The following is a 26,221-nucleotide window of genomic DNA, read 5'->3' on the forward strand; positions in this document are numbered from 1 at the left end:
CAGGGGTACCTACCAAAGATATTCTGGAATCTGCAACTTGGAGTTCAGTGCACACCTTTACCAAACATGATCACTTGCCTCTTTATTCTAAATCCAGAGCTGGCTTTGCCACTGCAGTGCTGCAGGGCCTCATGGCCACCCCAAATCCTCTATAGAACCAGCCACTCTGCCTCAGCTTTGGGATTCAACCAAAGTGTAATGACTGCAGCAGTGAAACACGATAAACATAGTACAGATGTTCATCGTGTTACACTGCTGCAGTTATTACACTTGGGTTATCCTGCAGTCGGACAGAGTTCCAATGTCTTGGTCCGGCGTCAGTTGCTGTCACCTCCTCCCTGACGTCAGTGCGACAGGGGTATGTAAGATGCAGCCGACGCCATTTTCTTCAGTCTTTCTTGCCGCACGGTGCCCGAAGCAAAAGCAGTTCGCAAGTGCCGGTCAGCCGTCTCATGAGATTTTCATTCCGAATCCAGAACCGAAGTCTTCTACAAAGCTAAGTACCCCATTGGGGAAACTTTTTCTTGCCTCAGACCGATGTCAGTAAAAGTTAATAACTGTATTTCTTGTGGGAAGCAAATGCCTCATAAGGATTTCCATTCCTATTGTATCCCATGCCCAGGCCCTGACCACGACGTTACTGGTTGTCTGTTTTGTGATAGGTTTAACAAGCGCTCTATTAAATGTCGCTTTGATTTTGCATGACATTATTTTGGTAGAAAATTCAATTATAACATGCCGTCCGGAACTTCCGACGACCGGAATACACAAAAAGCACAAAGACAGGGATAGGCATCCGAGGCCCAAAACTGACGACGAAGCCTCTTCTAGGCCAGTCACCAGTTCTCCGGTTTTCAGCGAGGCGCCTTTGCAGCCCCTGACTACCGCTTCTGTAGAACCACAAGCCGCCTCTGACTCCCACGTGGAGACGGCTGGACCTTCGGATGCACAAGCTCTTCAGCCTACCGAGACTAACCTTTTGGAGGGATCCGGAGTAGCTGAGCAACCCACAGCTACAAGGGGTGTCTTCAGACCTACCCAGTTAAGCATTAAACCCTCAGCTAAGTCTAAGCCTCCTTTAAAGTCAGATAAACAAATACAGCATTCTCCAGGACAGGCCTCTATGCCTAAGAAGCAAATGCTCAAAATGGCCGAAGACCTAATTACTCTGATCAGGGTGTCCCACCCCCTCCTTATAAAAGGCCTAGACAGGATGCAGACTATGACTCATCCGACCAGGTGTCCATCTCTTCTGATTCATCCTCAGACCTAGGATACTCTCTACCACCTTATGAGGATTCTGATGCTGAGGAATCTATTCCATCAGCCTCACCGCCTGAGGACTACTCCTTTGGGGAAACCCTACATACCATGAGGGAGCATTTCCACTGGGAAGGCCAGGATTACTCAGAATCCAAGAAAAGGCTCAGAGACTTCCTTTTATTACCTCAACACAGACCCCTTGCTATTCCGCCAGTGTTAGATATTGTGGATGATGTTTATACCGAATCCAGCTTAAATCCTGATTCCTTACCTCTAGCCCCTGTTAAACCTGACAGAGATACTACAGAGTCCCTGCCTTGAATAAATTTCTGTATAAAAGCCCTGTCGCTGACCCTGAAACTATTTCTCAGGGACCCAAAAGAGTTGAGGCCTCATCAGCCAAGAATCTCGTTCCCTCTGACAGAGATTCCAGAGCATTAGACAGATGGGGAAAGAAAGTATATACGTCTGCACTTTAGCAATGAGAGCCTTAAATTGCCAGTTTCACATGATAAAATATCAGCAATTTCTACTGTCTCAGTTGAAACAAAAAAATGCTTCCAGAATCGGATCCTCCTAATTTTAAAGAAATGCAGGATTTATTGCATGCAGCTTAACAAGTGGGAAAGCATACTTTGCAATGTGGTTTTGATTCTCTAGAGGCCTCCTGCAAAGCAGCAGTTACAGGCTCTGTCATTAGAAGACATGCTTGGTTAAAAGAACATACGTTACCAGATCATGTTAAAGCAAAATTATTGGATGCACCTTTGCCGCAGGATGTGTTATTTGGAGTTAAGGCAGAAGAGGTATTAAAGAAAATGGAGGATAAGGCAAAATCTATGCAAACAGTGAAGGATTTCTTACAGGTTCAGCCTCCTAGATTTAGCAGAAACTGGCGAACTAATGAATTGGTCCTTTCCCATTACAGACAGACCTCAAAGGGGAAGATACAGACGTCCAAGAGGTAGAGGTCAAACGCAAGGTCCTTACAGGCCTCAACAACGGGGTTGCATCAGGCCAGAAAGAAGGGGAAGACAGGCCACAGCCATATAAAAAGCAGCTCCAATGACTTCCCACTACAGCTGCCAAACAAATCCTTCTTGGCAGCCACCTTGGGAGGAAAACTGGCACTCTTCTACCACAATTGGCAAATGATCACCAAAGACAAATGGGTTCTCAACATTGTATTTCAAGGTTACAGATTCCACTTTCACACACTGCCAAGGTTAAAAGAAATGCCAAATCTACCACCAAATCAATGGGCAGAGGCTCAAAAACAAATTACAGCACTCATGGATATGAGAGCTATTCAAAAGGTACCATCACAGGAGCAAGGACAAGGATTTTACTCGACTCTTTTTGGTACCCAGAAAGGACAAAGCCTGGAGGCCCATTCTGGAGCTTTCATCTCTAAACACTTACCTGGATGGTCCGAAATTCAAAATGTTGACATTACAGCAGATTCTTCCCATGCTGGGCAAGAAAGCTTGACTCGTGACTTTGGACCTCAGAGGCATACCTGCATGTCCCTATCAGACAAAACTGCAGAAGATACCTCAGTTTCATAGCTGGTTCAATGCACTACCAATTCTCTGCACTGCCTTTTGGCTTATCTACTGCGTCCAGGGTCTTCACAAAGTGCCTGGCACCAGTAATTGCATTTTGCAGACAGAAAGGAATTCAAATTTATCCATACCTGGACGACTGCCTGATTCAAGCAGAGAGCAAGGACATTCTTGTAAAACATCTGGAATTTGTAAAGTTATTAAGTTGCCTGGGGTACACAGTAAACAAAACAAAATCAAAACTAGTGCCCTCACAAGAGATTGTATTCCTGGGTGCCAGCTTGAACACAACGGCCCAGATGGCTTATCTCACGCCAGACAAACAAGGACAGCTGACTCAATACTTTCAGTTGATGGCAACAAAGACCCAGCTCCCTGTAAGAAAAATTCTGCAGGCCTTGGGTTACATGGCATCCTGCATACTACTAATTCCATATGCCAGACTGCATATGAGGAAACTACAATGGTACCTAAAGAATGTATGGTCTCAACACTGTCAAAGTTTGGAAACGGTTATACCACTAATCCCTTGCCTTCAACAGGAGTTTCAGTGGTGGGCTCAAGCTTGTCACCTCAACAAGGGACACCCTTTTACACAACCCACAGCCAGGCAAACACTGACAACAGATGCATCTGATTACGCCTGGGGAGCACACATGGCAGGCAAATGTATTCAGGGCACTTGAACCGCAGAACAAAGGCATCTTCACATCAATCAAAAAGAGATGCTAGCTGTACAAAATGCGATTATAGCTTTCAAGGACCTGCTGCATCCAGGACTACTACTACTAAAGACAGACAACACCACAGTTTTGTGGTACGTAAACAAGCAAGGGGGCACTCCCTCCTACCCCCTATGCAGACAAGCTATGACCTTATGGAACACAGCTATAAACCTTCAAGTTCATCTGCAAGCGCAATTCCTGCCAGGAGAGAAAAACACACTGGCAGACGACTAAAGCAGAAATATCATGGATCCCCATGAATGGGAGTTGAATCTACAAATATTCAGAATGATAACACAGAAATGGTGGAGCCCGGACATAGAGCTGTTTGCATCCCCAATAAACTGCCAGCTACAAAACTTCTGCACACTGAGTTACCATCCACAAGCATGGAAAGTGGATGCCCTCTCAGCTGGAAGAACCTACAAGTATACGCTTTCTCACCACTACCTCTCCTGCCAAAGGTACTCATAAAAGCCAGGCAGGAAGAGCCAAAGATGATCCTGATTGCACCAGACTGGCCACGCCAGCACTGGTACCCAATCTTAAGGAGCTTAGCACAAGAACCACCCTGGATTTTGCCTCAAATCCCACATCTGCTGACTCAGCACAACAATCAAATACTACACAGCCAGCTAAAGACCTTAAACCTAGCTGCATGGAAGATTCCTTAGTCAAGCAAGCAATGCCTCTCTCCAAAGCTGTTATGGATTTCATTCTGGAGGCCAGAAGGCCTAGTACCAGGAAAGCCTGTTTGAATAAATGGAAGAGATTCTGTGCCTGGAACCAAGCTCACAGCCTTGACCCTCTTGTCCCAAACATTCCTCAGATTCTACAATACTTAACTGAGCTGCTGGACAAAGGGCTCTCCTTCTCATCCATCAAGATCCACACCTCTGCCATCTTTGCTCATTACAACACGGATCCACCAATTTTCTCTAATCCTCTGTTAAAACAGTACCTCAGAGGGGCTAAAAACATAAGACCACCCCGTAGAGCACCTACTCCGAATTGGGACCTCAACTTTGTTTTGGAGAAACTAACTTTACCTCCTTTTGAGCCAGCCAACACAGCAGAATTAAAATACATCTCTTGGAAAACTGCTCTTCTCCTGGCAATAACATCAGCATGAAGAGTTTCAGAATTACAGGCACTAATGGCAGTGGAACCTTTCCTCATTTTCCACCAGGACAGGGTGTCTTTACGAACTAACACTACTTTTATGCCAAAGGTGGTATCCAGTGTGGCTCTAAACCAGACTATTCACCTGCCAACTTTTTATTCTAAACCACAGAATAAAGGAAAGAGACTACTGCACTCTTTGGACATTCACAGGCAGTTACGCTTCTACTTGGACAAAACCAAAGCTTTCAGAAAATCTGAGCAGTTATTGGTAGCATATGCTGCAGGAGCACAGGGAAAAGCCATTTCAAAACAGACTATTTCAAAATGGATAGGACATTGTATACATTCCTGCTACACATACCATGGAAAACCTGTACCTAGTAGCGTTAGATCTCACTCCTCGAGGGCAACAGCCACTTCAACTGCCTACCTCAGGGGAGTACCTACCAAGGATATTTTGGAAGCAGCAACTTGGAGTTCTGTGCACACCTTCACCAAGCATTACCATCTGCCTCTATACTCTAAATCCAGAGCTGGCTTCGCCATTGCAGTGCTGCAGGGCCTTATAGCCACCCCAAATGCCTTATAGGACCAGCCACCCTTTCTCAGCTTTGGGATTCTACCCAAGTGTAATAACTGCAGCAGTGTAACACGATGAACATAGTACAGTTTTGTACCTACCATAAATGTAGATGTTCGAGTGTAGACCCTGCTGCAGTCCAGGTTACTCTCCCTCCTTCCCCTCTTACTGGCTGGTACGTACCTATGTCTTCTACCCTTAACTACCTATGGGGAGTATTTGCTGGTAGCTGTAAGTTGTTTTTTTGCTTTTTTATGTATGTTTTATTAGCAATTGGAATTGCCTGCATATTTAGAGGCACCTGACATATGTGTCAAGAAAAACGGAAGAAAATGGCGTCGGCTGCATCTTGTATACCCCTGTCGCACTGATGTCAGGGAGGAGGCAACAGCAACCGATGCCGGACCAAGTCTTTGGAACTCTGGCCGACTGCAGGACTGCCTGATGGCAGGATAACCCAAGTGTAATGACTACAGCAGTGTCTACACTTGAACATCTACATTTATGGTAGGTACAAAACTGTACTTTTTGTACCTACCATAAATGTAGATGTTAGAGTGTATTCACTGCTGCAGTCAAGGTTACCTTCCCTCCATCCCCTCTTTCTTAGCTGGTACTTGGCTATACCTTTCTACCCTGTACTACCTATGTAGTGTATTTGCTGGTAACTGAAGGTTTTGGTTTTACTTTTTATGTATGTTTTATTAGCAGTATGTATTGCCTACCTGTTTGGGGGCACCTGACATCTGGAGCAAGAAAAACTGAAGAAAACTGCGTCTGCTGCATCTTATCTGCATCTGGCACACTGACGTCCGGGAAGAAGCGACAGCAACCCAAGTGTAATGACTGCAGCAGTGAATACACATCTACATTTATGGTAGGTACAAAACTATACTTTCCCCCTGGTCACCCCCGGAGGACGTCTCCTTTGGAGACATTATGGAGATGCTGCACCTAAGAGGGGGGTGGTCAGCCCAGAAGCCTTCCTTGGATAAGTCTGTGTTCCTGGAGGCGTTTGACGCAGGCCCGTCTACCTCCTGCCCCCCCCCCCCCCCCCCCGGCCGACCCTTTGGTAGACTTGATTACTACCAGGGCTTGGAAGGAGCCGGACACTGGAGCCAATCCCCAAGAGACCAGACAAAATACTTAGTCCCCCTTCTGACAAACCCTCGTGGATTAAAAGTTCCCCGGTAGATGCCATGGTGGTGGCGGCTGCCACCAAGAAGGAACTGGTGCAAGAAAGTTCCTCTGTCCATCCTCCTGATAAGGAGTCTCGGATGATAGACCGCATTGAAAAGCGGATGTTTGCTTCAGCCACCTTTTCTATAAGGGCGCTGAATTATCTGGTACACGACATTAGGCTCCAGCGGGATCTGATGAGTACGCTGGGCCTCCCCCAGAGTCCATGGCGGCCGAGGACAAACGTACCTACTCGCATGGCCACTCTAAAGTCTATCAAACAGTTCTATGCGGCTTCTCTCCCATGCCACGGAGGGGGTGGCTAGAGCCAGTGGAATAGGGGTCGCCTTGCGGCGCCATGCCTGGCTCCGTCTTTGCGACTTTGTGGAACCCTTCAAGGCATCCTTTACTAACGCTCCCTTTGACGGTTCTTCGCTTTTTGGCAAGACTGTCCACGACACGCTACTCCAGAGCATGAAAGACTGGAAAATGCTGCCTGCCGTCGGAATCCACTTCTATACAGCTCAGAGATCCTTTTCAAGGAACCAGAGAGGGCAGAAGAAGTGGTTCCAGAAATCTCAGCAGTCCCGTTGCGCTCTGGACCTTTTGTCCTTCAAAGGCAGGAGAGGACAAGGTGGACACCGGCCCAGAGGCAGAGGGGGCCGAAGAATTTTGGGTCGAGAGTGCCCTTCGACCGACCCACGCAGCTACCCTGAGGGGTTACCCGACTGTCCCTCTCTGGAGGCAGTCGGGGGGCATTTTTCGGAGCATCTAGCAAGTTACGAGTCCATTACTACAGATCGCTGGGTGCTCCGAATAATATCCAGAGATTACTCTATCCCCTTCCTTAATCTTCCCCCATTAGGGAGGCACCTCCCCGATGTCCCACCCGATCAGAGGGAGGCTGCGGCCTCAGAAATAAAGAAATTACTAGAAAAAAGGGCCATCCAACACGTCCCCCCAGAGCAATCCGGATTAGGCAATTAGTCCAGGTTCTTTTTAGTGCCAAAAAAGACAGGGGACTTGAGGCCAATTCTCGACCTGTCATCCCTGAACCTGTTCATTGCCAAAGAAAAATTCCAGGATGGTCACTCTACAATCTGTTCTCCCCCTTCTGCAGGAGAACGATTGGATGTGCTCCATAGACCTCAAGGATGCGTACTACCACATTCTCATGGACAGACGATCCAGGTGATATCTCCACTTTCGGCTGTGAGCCAGTCATTACCAGTTCAGGGTTCTTCCATTCGGCCTCACCACTGCCCCCAGGGTGTTCACCAAGGTCATGGCAGTTGTAGCAGCCCACCTGAGACTTCAGGGAATTCAGGTTTTTCTATACCTAGACGACTGGCTCCTCACCGCCCCCACCAGGCATCTACTCTCCTCCGCCAGGGATTATGCTTTGCTCTTGGCCAATCACCTTGGCATTACCGTAAATAAGTCTTCTCTTCAACCTGTCCAAGTTATAGATTTCAAAGGGGCCAGGATAAACACGCTCCAGTCCAGGGCCATTCTGACAATGGGCAGATGTTCATCGTGTTTCATTACTCTTGGGTTATCCTGCTGGCAGGCGACTCGCGGTCCGCCAGAATTCCAAAGTCTAGGTCTGGCGTTGGTTGCTGTCGCCTCTTCCCTGACGTCAGTGCGCCAAGGGTATAAAAGATGCAGCCAACGCCATTTTCTTCAGTCTTTCTTGCCGCGCGGTGCTTGAAGCAAAAGCAGCTTGCAAGTGCCGGTCGGCCGACTCCTGAGATTTTCACAGACTAATTTCAGATCTGAAGTCTTCATTAAAGCTAAGTAGCCCATTGGGGAAACTTTTTTCTTGCTCCAGACCGATGTCAGAAAAAGTTAACAGTTGTATTTCTTGTGGGAAACAACTCATAAGGATTATCACTCTTACTGTATTCCTTGCCTAGGCCCTGATTATAACGTTGCTAGCTGTCTGTTTTGTGCTAGATTCAACAAACGCACTATTAAACATCGTTTTGATTTTGCTTATTACTTTGGTCGAAAATTCAATTTCATAATGCCGTCGGAACAGCTGACGACCGGAGTTTCTAAAAAATGCAAGGAAAAAGAGAAGGACAGGCATCAGAGATCCAAAACAGACGAGGCTTCCGCTAAGCCAGTCGCCGGTTCTCAGTGAGGTGCTTTTGCAGCCCCTGACACCCACTACCTCAGAGCCACAGGCTGCTGACTACTCCCATGTGGAGCCAGCTAGGCCTCTGGATACTCAAGGTATTGAACACTCTGAAATCTTTCCCTCAGATGGGTCCGGAGCCGCTGAGCAGGCATCGGCTTCTGAGGGTGTTTTCAGACCTACACAGTTGTATGTAAAGCCTACTTCAGCTTCAAAAGCAAAGACTACAGCAGCTTAAAAGACAAAGAAACAAGTACAGCATTCTTCGGAACAGACTTCCATGCCTAAAAACAGATGCTCAAAATGGCCGAAGACCTTATTACCTTGATCAGGGGTTCCCATCCCCCTCCTGACAAAAGGCCTAGGCAAGAGACAGTCTATGACTCTTCATATCAGGTTTCCATTTCCTCTGATTCCTCTTCTGTACAGGAATACTCTCTTCCTCCCTATGAGGATTCTGATACTGAAGAATCCATTCCTTCAGCTTCTCCTCCTGAGGATTTTTCTTCTGGGGAAACCCTGCATACCATAAGGGAGCACTTCCACTGGGAGAGCCAAGATTACTCAGAATCGAAGAAAAGGCTTAGAGATTTTCTTTTACTTCCTCAGCACAGGTCTCTTGCTATTCCCCCTGTGCTAGATATTGTAGATGATGTATTTTCAGAGTCCGGCCTTTCTTCAGATTCCTTACCTCCAGCTCCTGTTAAACCAGACAGATGTTACAGGGTTTCTGATTCTCGTAAATTTCTTTATAAAAACCCTACTGCTAACCCAGAAACTGTTTCTCAGGGTCCCAAGGGGGTTAAGGCTGCTACTGCTAAAAACCCTGTCCCTTCTGACAGGGACTCAAGGGCACTAGACAGATGGGGAAAAAAGGTTTACACTTCTGCTACTTTGGCTGTGAGGGCTTTAAATTTTCAATTTCATATGATTAAATATCAGCAATACTTAGTCACTGTTAAAACAGAGAATGTCGACTAATTCTGATTGTACAGAAAATAAGGAAATACAGGATTTATTGCATGCAACTGAACAAATGGGAAAGCATACATTGCAGTGTGGTTTTGAGACTCTGGAGGCCTCCTGCAGGGACGCAGTTACGGGTTCTGTCATTAGGAGGCATGCTTGGTTAAAGGAACAAAATCTGCCTGATCATGTTGAAGCAAAATTATTAGATGCTCCATTACAGCATGATACTTTATTTGGTGTTAAAGCAGAGGAGGGTTTGAAGAAAATGGAGGACAAAGCGAAATCTATGCAAACAGTAAAGGATTTCTTAGAGGTGCAGCCACCAAAATTTAGCAGCAACTGGCCTACAAAAAATTGGTCCTTTCCAGTGTCGGACAGACCACAAAGAGGCCGATACAGACGTCCCAGGGCTCATACAGGCCTAAACAGTGGGGTTCTTCTACCTCCAAAACTGGAGAAGACAAAGTACAGCCATACAGGAAACAGTCTCAATGACTTGCCTCTGCCAGCACCAAGCACTTATCTTCTTGCAGCCCTCTTAGGGGGAAAACTAGCACTTTTCTCTCAAAAGTGGCACATGATCATGCAGGACAAATGGGTATTGAATATAGTGTCCCAGGGCTACAGGTTCCACTTTCACACCCTGCCAAAGGCAAAAGGTATGCCAAACCTGCCGCACAATCAATGGGCAGAGGCACAAAACAAGATGTCCTTCAAGGATGCATCTGCAGTCCTTGCATATGGGTTGTCCTGCCTCAGGCAGCCCCTCGGTCGGCCGGATTCCAAAGTCTGGGTCCGGCGTCGGCTGATGTCGCCTCCATCCCGACGTCAGAGCGCCTGGGATATAAAACCGTCAGCCGACACCATCTTCCTCAGTCTTTCTTGCCGCGCAGTGCCCGAAGCAGAAGCAGTTCGCAAGTGCCGGTCGGCCAGCTCCTGAGATTTCAGGTAACCGAAGACTTCAAAAAGCTAAGTACCCCGTTGGGGACTCTTTCTTGCCTCAGCCGATGTCAGATCAAACGGTTAAAGTTAATTGTTTATCTTGTGGGAAACAAATGCCTCATAAGGATTTCCACTCTTACTGCCTACCCTGCCTAGGCCCAGACCACGACGTCTCGGCCTGTGCAGCCTGTGCTTCTTTCAATAGACGCACTCTTAGGCGTCGGGCGGAGTTCGCAGAGGAATTTTGTGGGGAAAAATACTGTTACACTATGCTGTCGGAGCTTCCGACTCCTCATTTACCCAAAAAACGGAAGGACAAGGACCGACACACGCGGTCCGTGGTTTCGTCCGAAACCACGCCCAGGCCTACTGTGAGTGTCTGTCTCTGCCGAAACCGAATCCTCGGTGCTTCCAACCGACCAAACCGCACAACCGACAATCTCGGCCCCGGAGGCCACCTCTGAGTCGGTTATAGAATTTCCTACTGAAACCGGTGCTCTGGAAATATCCGACACCATTTCTCTAGATAAGACTACTCCAGCACGTGGGGCAGCCAGGCCTCCTGTATCCATGTCCATTAAGGCATTTACACGTGCTAAAGCTGCTAAACAGCCAAAATCTCTCCCTCCCAAGACTATTCCTCAGGGATCCACTACCGGTTCACAGATTTTGAGTTTAGCTGAGGACCTTATTTCCCTAATTAGGGGCTCTCAGCCATATCCGGACAGGGGCTCTCAACCACCTTAAGACAAAAGGCCCAGGGTTGAGCAGACAGATCCCCAGTCTTCTGATGAGGCCTCAGATGACTCTGCCCGACTACCAGGAGGAGGCCTTTACGGCCTACGAGGATTCTGATGCAGAGGAATCTATACCCTCGGCCTTCCCTCCTGAAGAGTTGTCCTTTGGGGAGACCCTCCACTCCATGAGAGAGCATTTCAAATGGCAGGGCCAGGAATTCTCTGACTCCAGGAAAAGATTAAGAATTTTTTTGCATTTACCTTAACATAGGCCTTTGGCTATTCCTCCGGTTTTAAATGTCATTGATGATGTGTACTCTGAGTTTAGTATTTCCCCGGGCTCCCTTCCTCCGGCTCCTGTCAAACCCGATAGGTACTACAGGGTCCCGGACTCTCATCATTTCCTTTGCAAGGGCCACTCTGCTGACCCAGAAATTATTTCCTAGGGCCCTAAAGGGGTTGCAACCACCACTACTAAAAACCCACTCCCTTCTGAAAGGGAGACCAGGGCTTTAGAGAGATGGGGTAAAAAAGTGTATACTTCTTCCACTCTTTCTATGAGGGCATTAAATTGTCAATTCCATATGATACAGTACCAAGAGTATTTGTTAGATGAATTGCATAAAAAACTTTCTTCACCTGAACCCCTAGATCGCAAGGCACTTCAGGATCTGGTACATAACTCCCAGCAGGTTAGCAACCATTTCTTGCAGTGTGGTTATGATGCATTGAAAGCTTCATGTAGATCAGCTATGACAGGTGCAGTCATACGTAGACATGCTTGGCTGAAGGAACAAACACTGCCAGATCATGTTAAAGCAAAGCTTCTGGATGCTCCGCTAGAAAAACAAAAGTTATTTGGCTCCACGGCTCAAGAGGTCTTAAAGAAATTTGAGGAAAAGGCTAAATCAGTACAAACAGTCAATGATTTCCTACAGGTCCAGCCACCAAGATTCAGTAGAAATTGGCCTAAGAATTGGTCCTTTCCGGACACAGGTTTCAAAGAGGCAGAAACAGGCGTGCCAGAGGTAGAGGGCAAGCTCGAGGCTCCTACAGAGGACGTCAATGGCAGCCTCCAAACCAGAGAGGTGCTGCAGGACCTACAACTACTACACAAGGACCATCTCAATGACTTGACTATGACCCCGCCAACCAGGGCTCAATTGGAAGCACGTTTGGGCGGAAAGCTATCTTTATTCTCAAAAAATTGGCACAGTATTACAAAGGACAAATGGATACTGCAAATAATAGACAAAGGATACAGATTCCATTTTCATACATTACCAAACAGACAAGGCATGCCAAACCTGCCACCAAACCAAAGGGCAGAGGCTTTCAAACAAGTTTCCAAGCTACTTCAAATGAGGGCAATAGAAAGGGTTCCTCTCTCAGAACAAGGCCAAGGATTTTATTCCAGGCTATTCCTTGTTCGAAGAAAAAAAAAGCAATGGAGACCAATACTGGACTTGTCTGCACTGAATACTTACCTCATCATGCCAAAATTCAAGATGCTGACTTTACAGCAACTCCTTCCCATGCTGGGCAAGGGGTCCTGGCTGGTAACTCTAGACCTCAAGGAGGCATACCTGCATGCCCCTATCAGACAAAGTTGCAGAAGACACCTCAGATTTTTTGCAGGTTCAGAGCATTATCAATTCTCAGCATTGCCATTTGGCTTATCTACTGTGCCCAGAGTATTCACGAAATGCCTGGCATCAGTAGTTGCACATTGCAGACTTCAGGGGATTCAAATTTACCCATACCTGGACGACTGCCTCATACAAGCGGACAGCCAGCAAATACTGGTAGAACACTTAAACTATGTCATCCGACTACTACAGGCCTTGGGATACACAGTCAACATTCAGAAATCAAGACTTGTTCCATCCCAACGAATAATTTTACTGGGTGCAAAACTGGATGCAAACACCCAGATGGCTTTTCTCACAGAAGAAAAACAAGCACAACTACCCGATTATTTCAGAAATCTGACAACACAAACCCAGCTAACTGCAAGGAAGATCCTGCAGGCCCTGGGATTCATGGCATCTTGCATTCTTCTTATTCCACAAGCAAGGCTGCATATGAGGAAACTACAATGGTACCTAAGGAGTCTATGGTCTCAGCACAGTCACAGTCTAGAATCTTTGATCCCCCTCATTCCTTGCCTTCAAAAGGAATTCCTGTGGTGGGCAAAAGCAAGCCAGTCAAACATGGGCCTCCCTTTCAGCAAGCCGAATATCAGCCAAACCATCACAACGGATGCCTCAGCTCATGGATGGGGAGCTCACATGGAAGGCAGATGCATTCAAGGGCAGTGGACACAAAAGGAATTGCATCTGCACATCATCCAAAAGGAAATGTTGGCAGTGATGCATTCCATCGAGGCCTTCAAGCTCTTCCTGCACCAAGGTCACCTGTTAATAAAGACAGACAATACCACAGTTATGTGGTACATAAACAAGCAAGGGGGTACCCATTCATACCCTCTTTGCAGGCTGGCGATGAATCTGTGGGATCTTTCCCTGAAACTCAATATAGAACTACAATCCCAGTTCGTACCAGGAAAATACAATGTTCTGGCGGACAGCCTGAGCAGAAACCTCATGGATCCACACGAATGGATGTTGCACCCGGATATATTTCTCCAGATAACACATGCATGGGGAACGCCGGACATAGATCTTTTTGCCTCCCAACACAACCATCAACTGAGGAAATTCTGCACAAGGACATACCATCCTCAAGCATGGAAAGTGGACGCCCTCTCATTCAACTGGAATACTCTAACAGTATATGCATTCCCACGTCTTCCATTAATGACCAAGGTCTTACTGAAGATCAGGATAGAGCAACCAAAAGTAATCCTGATAGCCCCGGACTGGCCAAGACAACACTGGTACCCACTGTTAAGGAGCATGTCACGCACAAAACCTTGGCCTCTACCACAATGGCCACTTCTGACACAGCACAATTACAAGACTCTGCACTCCAGTCTAAAAACCTTGCAGCTGACAGCCTGGAGAATACCTTGACTCCTCGCCAGGACAAACTATCCAAGAGGGTTCAGGATATCATCATGGAAGCCCGACGGCCTTCCACAAGAAAAGCATATTCAGCAAAATGGAAAAGGTTTCGTACCTGGAACACCGCAAAGGGTCAAGATCCGACAATCATGAGCATTCCACATATTCTAGAATACTTGGCTGAAATGCTCCATAATGGCCTTTCGTATTCCTCCATAAAGATCCATGCTTCAGCAATTTCAGCAGAATACAACACTGACCCACCTGTATTCTCTCATCCTCTGCTAAGACAGTTTCTAAGAGGGATAAAAAACATCAACCCTCCAAGGAAACCACCAGTGCCTACATGGGACCGTAACTTCATGTTGGAAAAATTAACTCTTCCTCCCTTTGAACCAGCAGCATCTTCAGAACTACAATTCCTGTCTTGGAAGACTGCCTTCCTCCTGGCCATAACCTCAGCGAGAAGAGTATCTGAGTTACAGGCCCTCATGGCAGTTCAGCCATTTCTCATTTTTCATCAGGACAGAGTCTCTTTGAGAACCAATCCTTCATTCATGCCGAAGGTGGTATCCAGGGTTTCACTGAACCAAGCTATTCACCTGCCTACCTTCTTTCCAAATCCACAAAATAAAGGAGAAAAACTTCTGCATACTTTGGACATCCACAGACAGTTGCGATATTACTTGGACAGAACTAAGATTTACAGAAAAACTGACCCAACTCTTTGTAGCATATGCTGCTGGTGTACAAGGAAAAGCAATTTCCAAACAGACAATTTCAAAATGGATAGGAAATTGCATTCGGTTCTGTTACTCCTTTCATGGAAAAGCTGTGCCAGCTAACATTAGGCCTCATTCCACCAGAGCAACAGCCACCTCCACAGCCTTCTTAAGAGGGGTGGCTACAAAGGACATTTTAGAAGCTGCTACATGGAGCTCCGTGCATACATTTTCCAAGCATTACAATTTGCCCTTATATTCCAGATCCAGAGCAGGTTTTGCTACTGCAGTCCTGCAGGGCATGTTAGCTACACCATCCTTTTCTTAAGTCCTACCTCCCCCAGCTTGGCTATGGTATTCTACCCATATGTAAGGACTGCAGATGCATCCTTGAAGGACATAGTACAGTTTTGTACCTACCATAAATGTAGATGTCCGATAGGTATGCATCTGCAGTCAGGATTTCCCTCCCTCCTTCCCCTCTGTGGTATATTTTGGATACCTATCCCTCTTTTTAGCTAGCTGGGGTTATCTTTTATGGTGTATTTGTTTTTTATTGCTGTGCATGTTTGGAATTTTTTATTTCTCCAAATTTAGCCTTACTTAGAGGGCAACTGGCATCTGGGGCAAGAAAAACTGAGGAAAATGGCATCTGCTGACGGTTTTATATCCCAGGCGCTCTGACGTCGGGATGGAGGCGACATCAGCCGACGCCGGACCCAGACTTTGGAATCCGGCCAACCGAGGGGCTGCCTGAGGCAGGACAACCCATATGTAAGGACTGCAGATGCATACCTATCGGACATCTACATTTATGGTAGGTACAAAACTGTACTTTTCGAGCCTTATGCAAATGAGGGCCATTCAGCAAGTACCACAGCAAGAGCAGGGACAAGGATTTTACTCGAGACTTTTCTTAGTCCCCAGAAAGGACAAAACCTGGAGACCAATACTGGACGTGTCTGTTCTAAACACGTTTCTGGATGTTCCAATATTCAAAATGTTAACTCTGCAGCAACTTCTGCCCATGCTGGGCAAGAAGGCTTGGCTTGTAACTTTGGACTTAAAAGAGGCATATCTGCATATTTCAATCAGACCATCTTGCAGAAGATACTTCAGATTCATAGCTGGCTCAATGCACCATCAATTCTCTGCACTGCCCTTTGGCTTATCTACTGCGCCCATGGTCTTCACAAAATGCCTGGCACCAGTAATTGCATTTTGCAGACAAAGAGGAATTCATATGTATCCCTACTTGGACGACTGCCTTATACAAGCAGAGAACAAGGACACTCTACTAAAGCATCTGGCGTTCGTAAAAAGATTATTAATTTGCCTAGGGTACACACTGAACGAAAATAAATCAAAACTAATACCCTCTCAAGAGAGAATATTCCTGGGTGCAAGCTTAAATACAACTGCCCAGATGGCTTATCTCACGCCAGACAGACAACTAACTTCTTACTTCCAAATGTTGGCAACAAAGAACCAGTTATCTACAAGAAAAAATTCTGCAGGCTTTGGGCTTCATGGCATCCTGCATACTGCTAATTCCATATGCCAAACTGCATATGAGGAAACTTCAGTGGTACCTAAAAAGTGTCTGGACTCAACATTGTCAAAGCTTGGAAGCATTAATTACCCTCATTCCTTGCCTGCAACAGGAGTTTCGATGGTGTGCTTATGCCTGCCACCTCAACAAGGGACAGCCTTTCACTCTACCCACAGCCGGGCAGTCAATAACAACAGATGCATCAGACTATGCCTGGGGAGCACACATGGCAGGAAAATGTTTTCAGGGCACATGGCCCACAAGCCAAATGCATCTACATATCAATCAAAAAGAGATGCTAGCTGTAGAATGCCCTGACAGCTTTCAAGGATTTACTCCATCCAGGGCAACTACTGATAAGGACGGACAATACTAAAGTCATGTGGTATATAAACAAGCAGGGAGGCACCATTCCTACCCTCTCTGCAGACAAGCCATGACTTTGTGGAACACCACATTGACTTATCAAGTACACCTGCAGGCACAATTTGTGCCAGGAAAGAACAATACTCTGGCAGCCGAACTAAGCAGAAACCTTACGGATCCCCACGAATGGAAACTGGATTCACTAGTCTTCAGCATGACAAAGGAATGGGGATGCCCAGACATGGATCTATTTTTATCCCCTCACAACTGCCAACTACAGAAATTCTGCACAAGGACTTATCACAAGCAAGCATGGAAAGTGGATGCTCTGTCATTCAGCTGGAAAAGTCTAACAGTATATGCCTTTCCTCCTCTGCCTCTCTTCCCCAAGGTACTCCTAAAGGTCAGACAAGAGAAGCCAAGAATGATCCTGATTGCCCCAGACTGGCCACGCCAGGACTGGTACCCAATCCTAAAACACTTGTCTCAAGGACCAGCCTGGACACTGCCACTTATTCCTCACTTACTGACCCAGCGAAACAATCAGATTCTGCACAGCCAACTCAGGACCTTAAATCTGGCAGCATGGCGGATAATGTAACCATTAAAAACACACCTCTCTCTAAAGCAGTGATGGATGTTATTTTGAAGGCCAGGAGGCCCAGTACCAGAAAATCTTATGCAGACAAATGGAAAAGATTCTGTGCTTGGAACCAGGCACAAGGACTTGACACATCTGTACCAAATATTCCTCAGATTTTGCAATACCTCACTGAGATGCTGGACAAAGGCCTATCCTTTTCATCAGTTAAAATTCATGCCTCAGCCATTTCAGCTCATTACAATGTGGAACCTCCAATTTTTTCCCATACTTTGATAAGACAGTACTTCAGAGGGGCCAAAAACATAAGACCGCCAAGGAGAGTCCCAATACCTACATGGGACCTCAATTATGTCTTGGAAAAACTCACACTGCCGCCTTTTGAGCCAGCCAATACAGCTGATATAAAGTTTTTATCTTGGAAAACAGCTCTGCTTCTAGCAATAACCTCTGCAAGACGAGTTTCAGAGTTACAGGCACTCATGGTTGTGGAACCTTTCATCATTTTCCACCCAGACAGGGTTTCTCTAAGAATGAACCCAACATTTATGCCTAAGGTAGTGTCCAGTGTGGCCCTCAACCAAACTATTCATCTGCCTACCTTTTATCCAAACCCACAGAATAAGGGTGAGAGACTTCTGCATTCCTTGGACATACACAGACAATTATGCTTCTACTTGGACAGAACTAAAGCTTTCAGAGGTTACAGCTTGCAACTTTTAGTGGCATATGCTGCAGGATCTCAAGGAAAGCCCATCTCAAAACAGACTATTTCAAAATGGATAGGCCATTGCATTAGTTTCTGCTACTCACAACATGGCAAATCAGTGCCCAAGGCCCATTAGGCCTCATTCTACCAGGGCAGCAGCCAGTTCAGCAGCCTTTCTCAGAAGAGTACCAACCCAAGGACATTTTAGAGGCTGCAATTTGGAGTTCAGTGCACACTTTTACAAAGCACTACCATTTACCCCTCTACTCTAAATCCAGAGCAGGCTTCGCCACTGCAGTTTTGCAAAGCCTTATAGCCTCTCCTAATCCTCTAGACCCAGCCCCACCCAGCCTTAGCTTTGGGATTCAACCCAAGAGTAATGACTGCAACAGTGAAACACGAACATAGTACAGTTGTTTACCTACCATAAATGTAGATGTTCGAGTTTTTACTGTTGCAGTCCAGGTTACCCACCCTCCACCCCCCTTTTCTTTGCTGGGACTTGCCTATACCTCTCTATCTTATACAACCTATGTGGTGTATTTGCTTTGTAGAAGAAGGAAATGTTTATTTTACTGCATGCATACTTATTGGCATAATATTTTTAGCCTATTTTGAGGGCACCTGACATCTGGGGCAAGAAAAACTGAAGAAAATGGTGTCTGCTGCATCTTTTATACCCCTGGCGCACTGACATCAGGGAAGAGGCAACAGCAACTGACGCCAGACCTAGACTTTGGAATTCTGGCCGACCCCGGGTCGCCTGCCAGCAAGATAACCCAAGAGTAATGACTGCAACAGTGAATACACTCGAACATCTACATTTATGGTAGGTACACAACTGTACTGTTACGCTCCTTGTCACTGCATGTAATAGATCTCCTTCAGACTTCGGCTCCACCCTCAGAATTAGTCCCGAGAGCCCTAGGATCCATGGCGGCGGCCATCAGCCTTTCACCTCTTGCTCAACTACACATGAGAGTCCTTCAGTGGACCCTTCAGGTTCAATGGTCCCTCCTCCTACACCCTTTGGATTCACAGATTCCCCTGAGCAAGGTTTTCAGGAGCTCTCTTCTCTGGTGGCTTCATTCCCGAGAACTTTGGGAAAGGAGACCATTCGTAATGCCCCTACCACAAGCCACGCTGACCATGGACGCTTCTCGCCTCGGGTGGGGTGGACATTGCATGGGCAGAACTGTCCAAGGCACGTGAGCCTCTGTAGAGACCGGTCTGCATTTCAGTGTTCTGGAGATGAGGGCGGTGCTTTTAGCGTTGCAAGCCCTTCAGGACCTTTTTCCTCCAGGGACTATTGCAATCCAGACAGGCAACATGGTGGTAGTCTGGTACATCAACAAACAGGGAGGAACCAGGTCTTACCCACTTTGTCGAGAGGCTATGAGAGTTTGGGAATGGGCGATTTCCACCAACTGCTTTCTGATAGCAACGCACATTCTGGGTCAGTCCAACATTCTAGCGGACAAGCTGAGTCGTTCTATCCTCACTCCTTATGAGTGGTCTCTAAATCCCTCAGTAGTGAAACAGATCTTCCTCAGATGGGGGTCGGCCTTGCTGCGATCTCTTCGCATCTCCTTTAAACGTGAAATGCAGCAAATGTTTCGCTTTAATTCCCCCACGGGGCGGGGGGGGGCAGAGACGCTCTGATCCATGCTTGGGCACCCGGTCTTCTTTATGCTTACCCTCCTCTTCCACTAATGTCGAAGTTCCTACAGAAAGTTTGTCGGTTGGGGAGCAAAATAATCCTCATAGCCCCATTCTGGCCTCTTCAGATCTGGTTCCCATATCTGCGGTCTCACATCATAGCCCCTCCTTGGGTCTTAGATCCAATTCCGGATCTGATCCCTCATCCTTCGGGATTACAAACTCCGAACCTGGACGACCTCAAGCTCATGGCTTGGTTGATCCAGTTCCACTGATGGCTAGGACTCCCGGTATCTCGTTCTCAGTAAAGACCATTCTGGTAGCGGCACATAAACCCTCCTACCAGGAAAATCTACAACAGTAAATAGAAGCATTTTTCCATCTGGGCCAAGGATAGGGATTTGGATCCTTTCTCTGCTCCCATTCCAGCAGTTCTGGAATTTGTCCCACATTTTCCATCAGGGGGCCAGTTCTTCTACTGTAAAGGTTCAGATGGCTGACATTTCTCATTTCCACATCGGGGATAATCTTAAACCCTTAGCTTCCACTAAGATATGCAAGACCTTTTTGAAAGGCACCTTTCTCTTAATACCTCTGGTTAAGAATGCGGTTCCCCCATGGGACTTAACTCTAGTTGTCCAGGCCCTAACGGGTCCACCCTTTGAACCTGCAGCTTCCGTTGACTTAAAGTTCTTATCCTGGAAAACTGCCATCTTTATTGCGATTACGTCGGCTAGGAGAGTATCTGAACTTCAAGCCCTGTGTACGAAACCTCTGTACTTGGTTTTCCAGAAGGACAGGGTATCTCTTAGGACTAATCCTTCATTCTTGCCTAAAGTGGCCTCCGAGGCCAATATCAATCAAATCATCAATTTGCCTGTTTTCTTTCCCAACTTTCAGAACAAAGGGGAATATAAACTGCATTTGTCGGACGTGCATAGACAATTGCGTTTTTACATGCACAGGACAGCTGCTTCTCGCAAATCAGAACAGCTTTTAGTGTCTTTCGCTAAGCCGTCCTTGGGCAAGCCAGTTACAAAAGTTACTTTAGCCAGATGGATATCCCACTGCATCTTACAAGCCTATTCAGCTTCCAGTAGACCAGAACCCTTGGGGGTTCATGCTCATTCTATCCATTTTGGTCAAGAGTTCCCTTGGATGACATCTGTTCAGCGGCTACTTGGGCCTCTTCTTATACCTTCATTTCTCATTACAAGCTGGATCTGATCTCTAGAGGTAGGGCAGCCTTTGGCTCCGCAGTGCTCCGGAATATCCTTCCATGAGGACCTCCCAGTTTTTTGGTAGCTGGGAACTCTGTCTCACAGGTTGCTGATCAAATGAAGTTAACTACTTCAGATAAAGAAGTTATGTACTCACCATAACGTTCCATCTGAGTAGGTAACTTCATTTGTCGGCAACCGACCCCCTGTCCTTCCCCCTAGCCTGTTTCGTGATCTTTTTCGAAACAGAAGTTTTTTTTCCTTCTGTTGCGCTTCAGGTTAGTGTTTCTCTTTCGAATATGTTTGACTGTTGTGGTTGGTAAGTGGCAAACTCGGTCTGAGGACTGGAGGGAGGTAGCAGGGTATTATGGGTAAGGGGGAGGAGCTGAGAGCTCGGATCTTTAGCTTGGAAAGCTGCCGGCCCGGATCCAGGTTGGATCCGATACCCACAGGTTGCTGACAACTGAAGTTACCTACTCAGATGGAACGTTATGGTGAGTACATAACTTCTTTTTATTGATTGTATCTAAGCACTCATTCTCTGATATGAGGCTTGTTTATTAGTATTGTACCAACATGCAACTGTAAAATGGTTATAACAGCATTCAGTGCCTGAATATTGAGTGCTGCATGCATGGGGACTACACAGTATGTCAAAATGAACACCTTAGTATTTACATTGCTAAAGAAAAAAAGAAACTGCATTCATCATCTCTTTGATGTTGATGTGCTTCACCCTCCCTTAAAGTTTTGTTAATGCCCCTTTTGATTCTGTTTCCCCAAGTGGAGTGGTCAATCAGCATTCGGAGTGTAGGTGTGTGTGAGCGAGCCAGAGCTTTGTGCAGGTGTCCAGTTGTTGTATCCTAGGAAGGACATAACCTTTACAGCCAAAAGTGTAGCGCTGCAGTGAGGAATGCAAACATCTACTGTTATACATGAAACTTTCACAACTGTGTTTGCACTACCTCGCTTTTTGCCCTTATCCTAGTTGGAACTGTCTACCTCCCTGTGACCTTTTCCCTAAATTCTTACTTCTTAGCCATTCTTTGCTTTATCTTATTGATCAAAAGTGGTATAACCATGCTGTAAACTTCTGCCTGAGGTTACAGCTTGCATTGTATTTTATTCTGCTGTAGTTAAATGTATTGAGACATCCCTACCCATCGGATGCAAAAATGAGTTTAAATTAAATCCATATGGTGGAACTCCCACACCAGCAAATTTTGTAACAAGCAGAAAGAAGCTCCTGATCATCAATAAGAGATCTTCACATTATTTTAAAAGGGATTTAAAAACTGGCAACTCCCTGAAGCTTACCATAAGGGAATGCAAGGCTAATTTACAAAACTGAGGGTTGCAGCCAGTTAAAAAGACAACCGTAAGGCTTTCTTCAGTTGCATTGCAAGGCTTAGAGGTAACCAAGAATCCTGTACTGAACTTGTCTGTAATGGTTATTTCTTTCTTTGTCCCCAAGGATGTTGCTTATGCTCTTGTGGACAAATTCCTGTAAAGCTTCATCATGTGTGTTCTGTCTGCCCCTCTGTTTCCATCACACCTTCTCTTCCAAAATCATAACAAAGTTCTTTCAACACTTTCCAAAATTAAACGTATGAGCTCCTTGGAGCCTGACTGTATCCCCTGAATGTCTGTTGTGAAACACCAAGTTCCTGCTAGGAAAACCTCTACAGCTCACCTTGAGTCTGTCACTGATTATGTTCCTGAGGTGTGTAGAACAGAGATTTTGATACCATTAAAGAAAGGTGGTTCCTTTGCTGACCTTAAGAATTCAGGCCTTTTGTCTTAGTAGTGTTAACAAGGGTAAGGAATGTTATAGCTGAACTAATACATTGATATAGGTGACCTTGTATTCCTGGACACTCAGGCATTGTAAAAGGCGGATCATATCTGCTTATTCTGGTTGAGTTGTTCAGAAGGGTTACTAAGGCCACAGATAAAGGCTGTACAGTTTACACTGCCAACCTACACTGTCATGTCCTTTCAGTCTCTTTTCCATGCTGGGATTGTTAAACCTCTGAAAATTAATCCAAAATGTAGTTCACTGGATAGCTAATTTGAGCCCTTAATCTTAAGTTGGGGCTTGGTATTAAGTCATGATAGAATTACCCTGGGCTAATTGTTCTTGGATGTGTACTTCTTTGATGTGACAGTTGAACTCAAGGGAGAATTGTGTATAGGATGTAGTTATCAAATCCTATTCTGATACTCAGATTCTCTAAAAAGGGCCAGACCATTCAAATGTTACGTGTGTTAAGTCATGGGCTTGCCCTCAGGTGTAAGAAATGCAGTGCAGTTTCCTTTGGTAAAAGCTGTTATTACCTCCAGATACAGTTTTTCTGTAGAACTTCCATTAGGTTAGTAGGCAGGTGCATTAGAATGTGAAGAGCATTACTGCTAGACAGCAGATTGCTAAATATTTTTAGGTGCAACCCATTTCATTTTAACTGAAATAGCTGACTGACCATGAAATATGATAAAGTTTTGAATCACAAATATTCACTTAAGATAAATCTTGCAGTTTTTCCTGTAGTTGTTATAGTGGGTGAATATCTGCTCACCATTGTATTGGTTATTGGTGGTGGTAAATATTTGTTTTTTTTTTTTTGTCCAGAAATACACAAAACCAATATTTACAGAGACATCCTATATGGACCTGTACAGGAAGATGAAGCGACAATTCAATGAACAAGAACTAACAGCTTTCAAATTGTTGTATGCTTGGCGAGACCGGATGGCAAGAACTCAGGATGAAAGTGTGGGGTAGGTAATGGCACTGTGTGTGGGTCTGTGTGCGTGTTTGTGGTGCTTTACCATCTGACAGGCAGTAAACAATTCTCAAAGTTTTAGACTAGATCTGTTCCATTTGCCTTTGTAAGTTCTAGAAGAAATTTCCTCAAAACTGGCTAGCAATGTGTTTTGTCATTGTACTTAACAGTTTCATATTTTATTGGCTAAAACATGAGCATCATCACCCGTTCATTACTGTTATTTTTCTACGTTTTTTGTGGCATTGAAATATTAGTATTTGCTTATGTATATTTTTTTGCCTGCCTGGTACTTTTCCAAGTTATGACATTGTAGGAAATGTTTTGTTTTGTTTGTGTGACTTGATAGGATCGTAGTACATATAAACTGTCTTGCTTTTTCCCTTATGTTTTTTCTATTTTCTCTTGTATTCTGTAGGTTTTGTCTCATGCTTTAGCCTTGTTAAATTCCTGCTAGTATTAACTGAACTAGGAAGGAAGGTTGCCATTCTTCACCTGGTCATCCACTCTCAGTACTTTTGGTAGCTTATTTGGAGAGTCAAGGCAACAGTAGATGAGCAGGGCTCTCTTTGACCTCTGCAATCTGTTTCTAAAGCTGTGGAGTTGATGTAGTTGTGGAAACATGAGTCAGCAGACCATCTGCACAAGTATCGCTGTATGCATGCAGTGACTGTACATCACATTTGCATCCCATACATGTGAGCAACCATTCCATATTTGCTATTAGTCTCTCTGTGTTGTGCAGTACAGTAAATTTAAGTATTTTAAATGCCAATTTGAGTTTTCAACTTGCAAACAGATCTTTATAGTCAGTTTTTAATTCCTGTTACTGCTCTTATGTAAATAACATAGATTTTACCCCCCCCCCCCCAAATTAACTCTGTTGATTACTTTTTACTTGGAGAGCAATCACTGCCACTGAAGTAACAGCAGGAAAGCAACCGGGTGTAACATGAATTGTGATATCATTTTTCTGCTGTTACCTTTTGGTGTATCTTCTCTTTGGAAAGTTCTTTTCTGTGGATTTTGTAGTTATGCAAATAAGTTTTTGCAGTTCTACATCATTTAGTTGTGCTTCAGTGTTTTTCCACATCTGTTGCCTGCAGCACGTTATCCACAGAACAAGAAGCTGTAGCCTTGAAAGCCTTTTAGACTGTTATGTCTGTGCTGAAAGGTAGTGGAGTACCAAGACAGCATACCCTATGAGAGGAATGCTGGGCACTTGATTCTGTCCTCATGCAGTCTTTTATTACCATCTGTGAAAGTCAAAACATTCCCCTTACCTCAGGTCTTGCACTAAGATGTGCCTTGCAACACATTTGCATAATTAATTATTTGGTCTTTTCCTCATAGACTTCTTCACTGGCATCACTGATGAAGGGTACTTCCTTGTCAGTGCATAAGTGGTGATGGCCAAATCTGTCTCCATCAGAATCAAGTAAAGAACATCTGCTACACAGACTAAAACAGAAATAGAATCATTCAAAAAAATGAAAAATCATTGTGTATGATCCGCAAACATGTAACCCACTGGATGTTCACTGCTTCAGTCGGCATACAGTTCCCACTACATTCCTCTTGGCTGTTCCCTTTAAGGTAGCTTCCTCCAGCACTTCTGCATCTTGAAGACAAACAGAAATGTCTTAAATCCAGACAGTGCTTTTTGCGAACCCAGTTCAATTCTCACTGTATCACCACAACTTGCACAAGTCTTATCCCCTTCTCTCCACAACAGAATTGTTAAATTTTATCTCATCAAAAGAAAAAAAAAAAAGGAAATTCTGCACTTTCAGCCGCCCTGTTAATGTCTTGCATACATTATGATTCATATGGGCATGGACAGTTAAGGCAGAAGATTAAGACTATGAGGTGTTAACGAGATAATTCCTGTGGGACAGGGTTTGATTCCCTCAGTCTTTATTTGCCTGCTTGTGACAGCAAGTCATTTAACCAGTGTTCTGTGGCTGTTGGGAATTTGGCTAGGGTCCTCAATAGTTTCCTAGATTGCACGCTTATTGACTACCTATGTCGTGTGGTTATTAAGACTTGCACTTACTCCAGCTGTACTTACTAAGGGAAATGTGTATATGATATGGTTTCCTGAAGTGAGTATTGGTATAACGTTGTCAGCTTGTTTTTAAGGGGTTTATCATTTAGGTTTGTAGCTGCTTTAAATGGCTAGTTTTTACCAAGCAGTATACTTCCTTCTTGATTGTCTTAGTGTTGTAGCTTGTTGCCGTCAGAGCATGTGAGATGCACTTATCCCCTCAAAGTCATTTTCTGAGCTTGACTGCAAAAGAGAGTTGGCCCTTGGAAAACCTGCAGCCACTTTTCTTGAGAAATGTATTTATTTATTTT

General features: G+C 45.2%; 1 protein-coding gene across 1 annotated transcript in view; it reads left to right on the top strand.

The window, feature by feature from the left end:
* LOC122809594 (exosome component 10-like) overlaps positions 1 to 26,221 on the top strand; it is a 1,034,611-nt gene that overhangs the window by 14,918 nt on the left and 993,472 nt on the right. Inside the window, exon 2 of the mRNA XM_044081202.1 lies at positions 23,710 to 23,858. Coding sequence (XP_043937137.1) covers positions 23,710 to 23,858 — 149 coding nt within the window. The remainder of the gene's footprint in view (positions 1 to 23,709; positions 23,859 to 26,221) is intronic.

This window comes from Protopterus annectens, chromosome 8.part0, assembly GCF_019279795.1.
Source record: "Protopterus annectens isolate FY-2018-M chromosome 8.part0, PAN1.0, whole genome shotgun sequence".
Taxonomy (NCBI): domain Eukaryota; kingdom Metazoa; phylum Chordata; order Ceratodontiformes; family Protopteridae; genus Protopterus; species Protopterus annectens.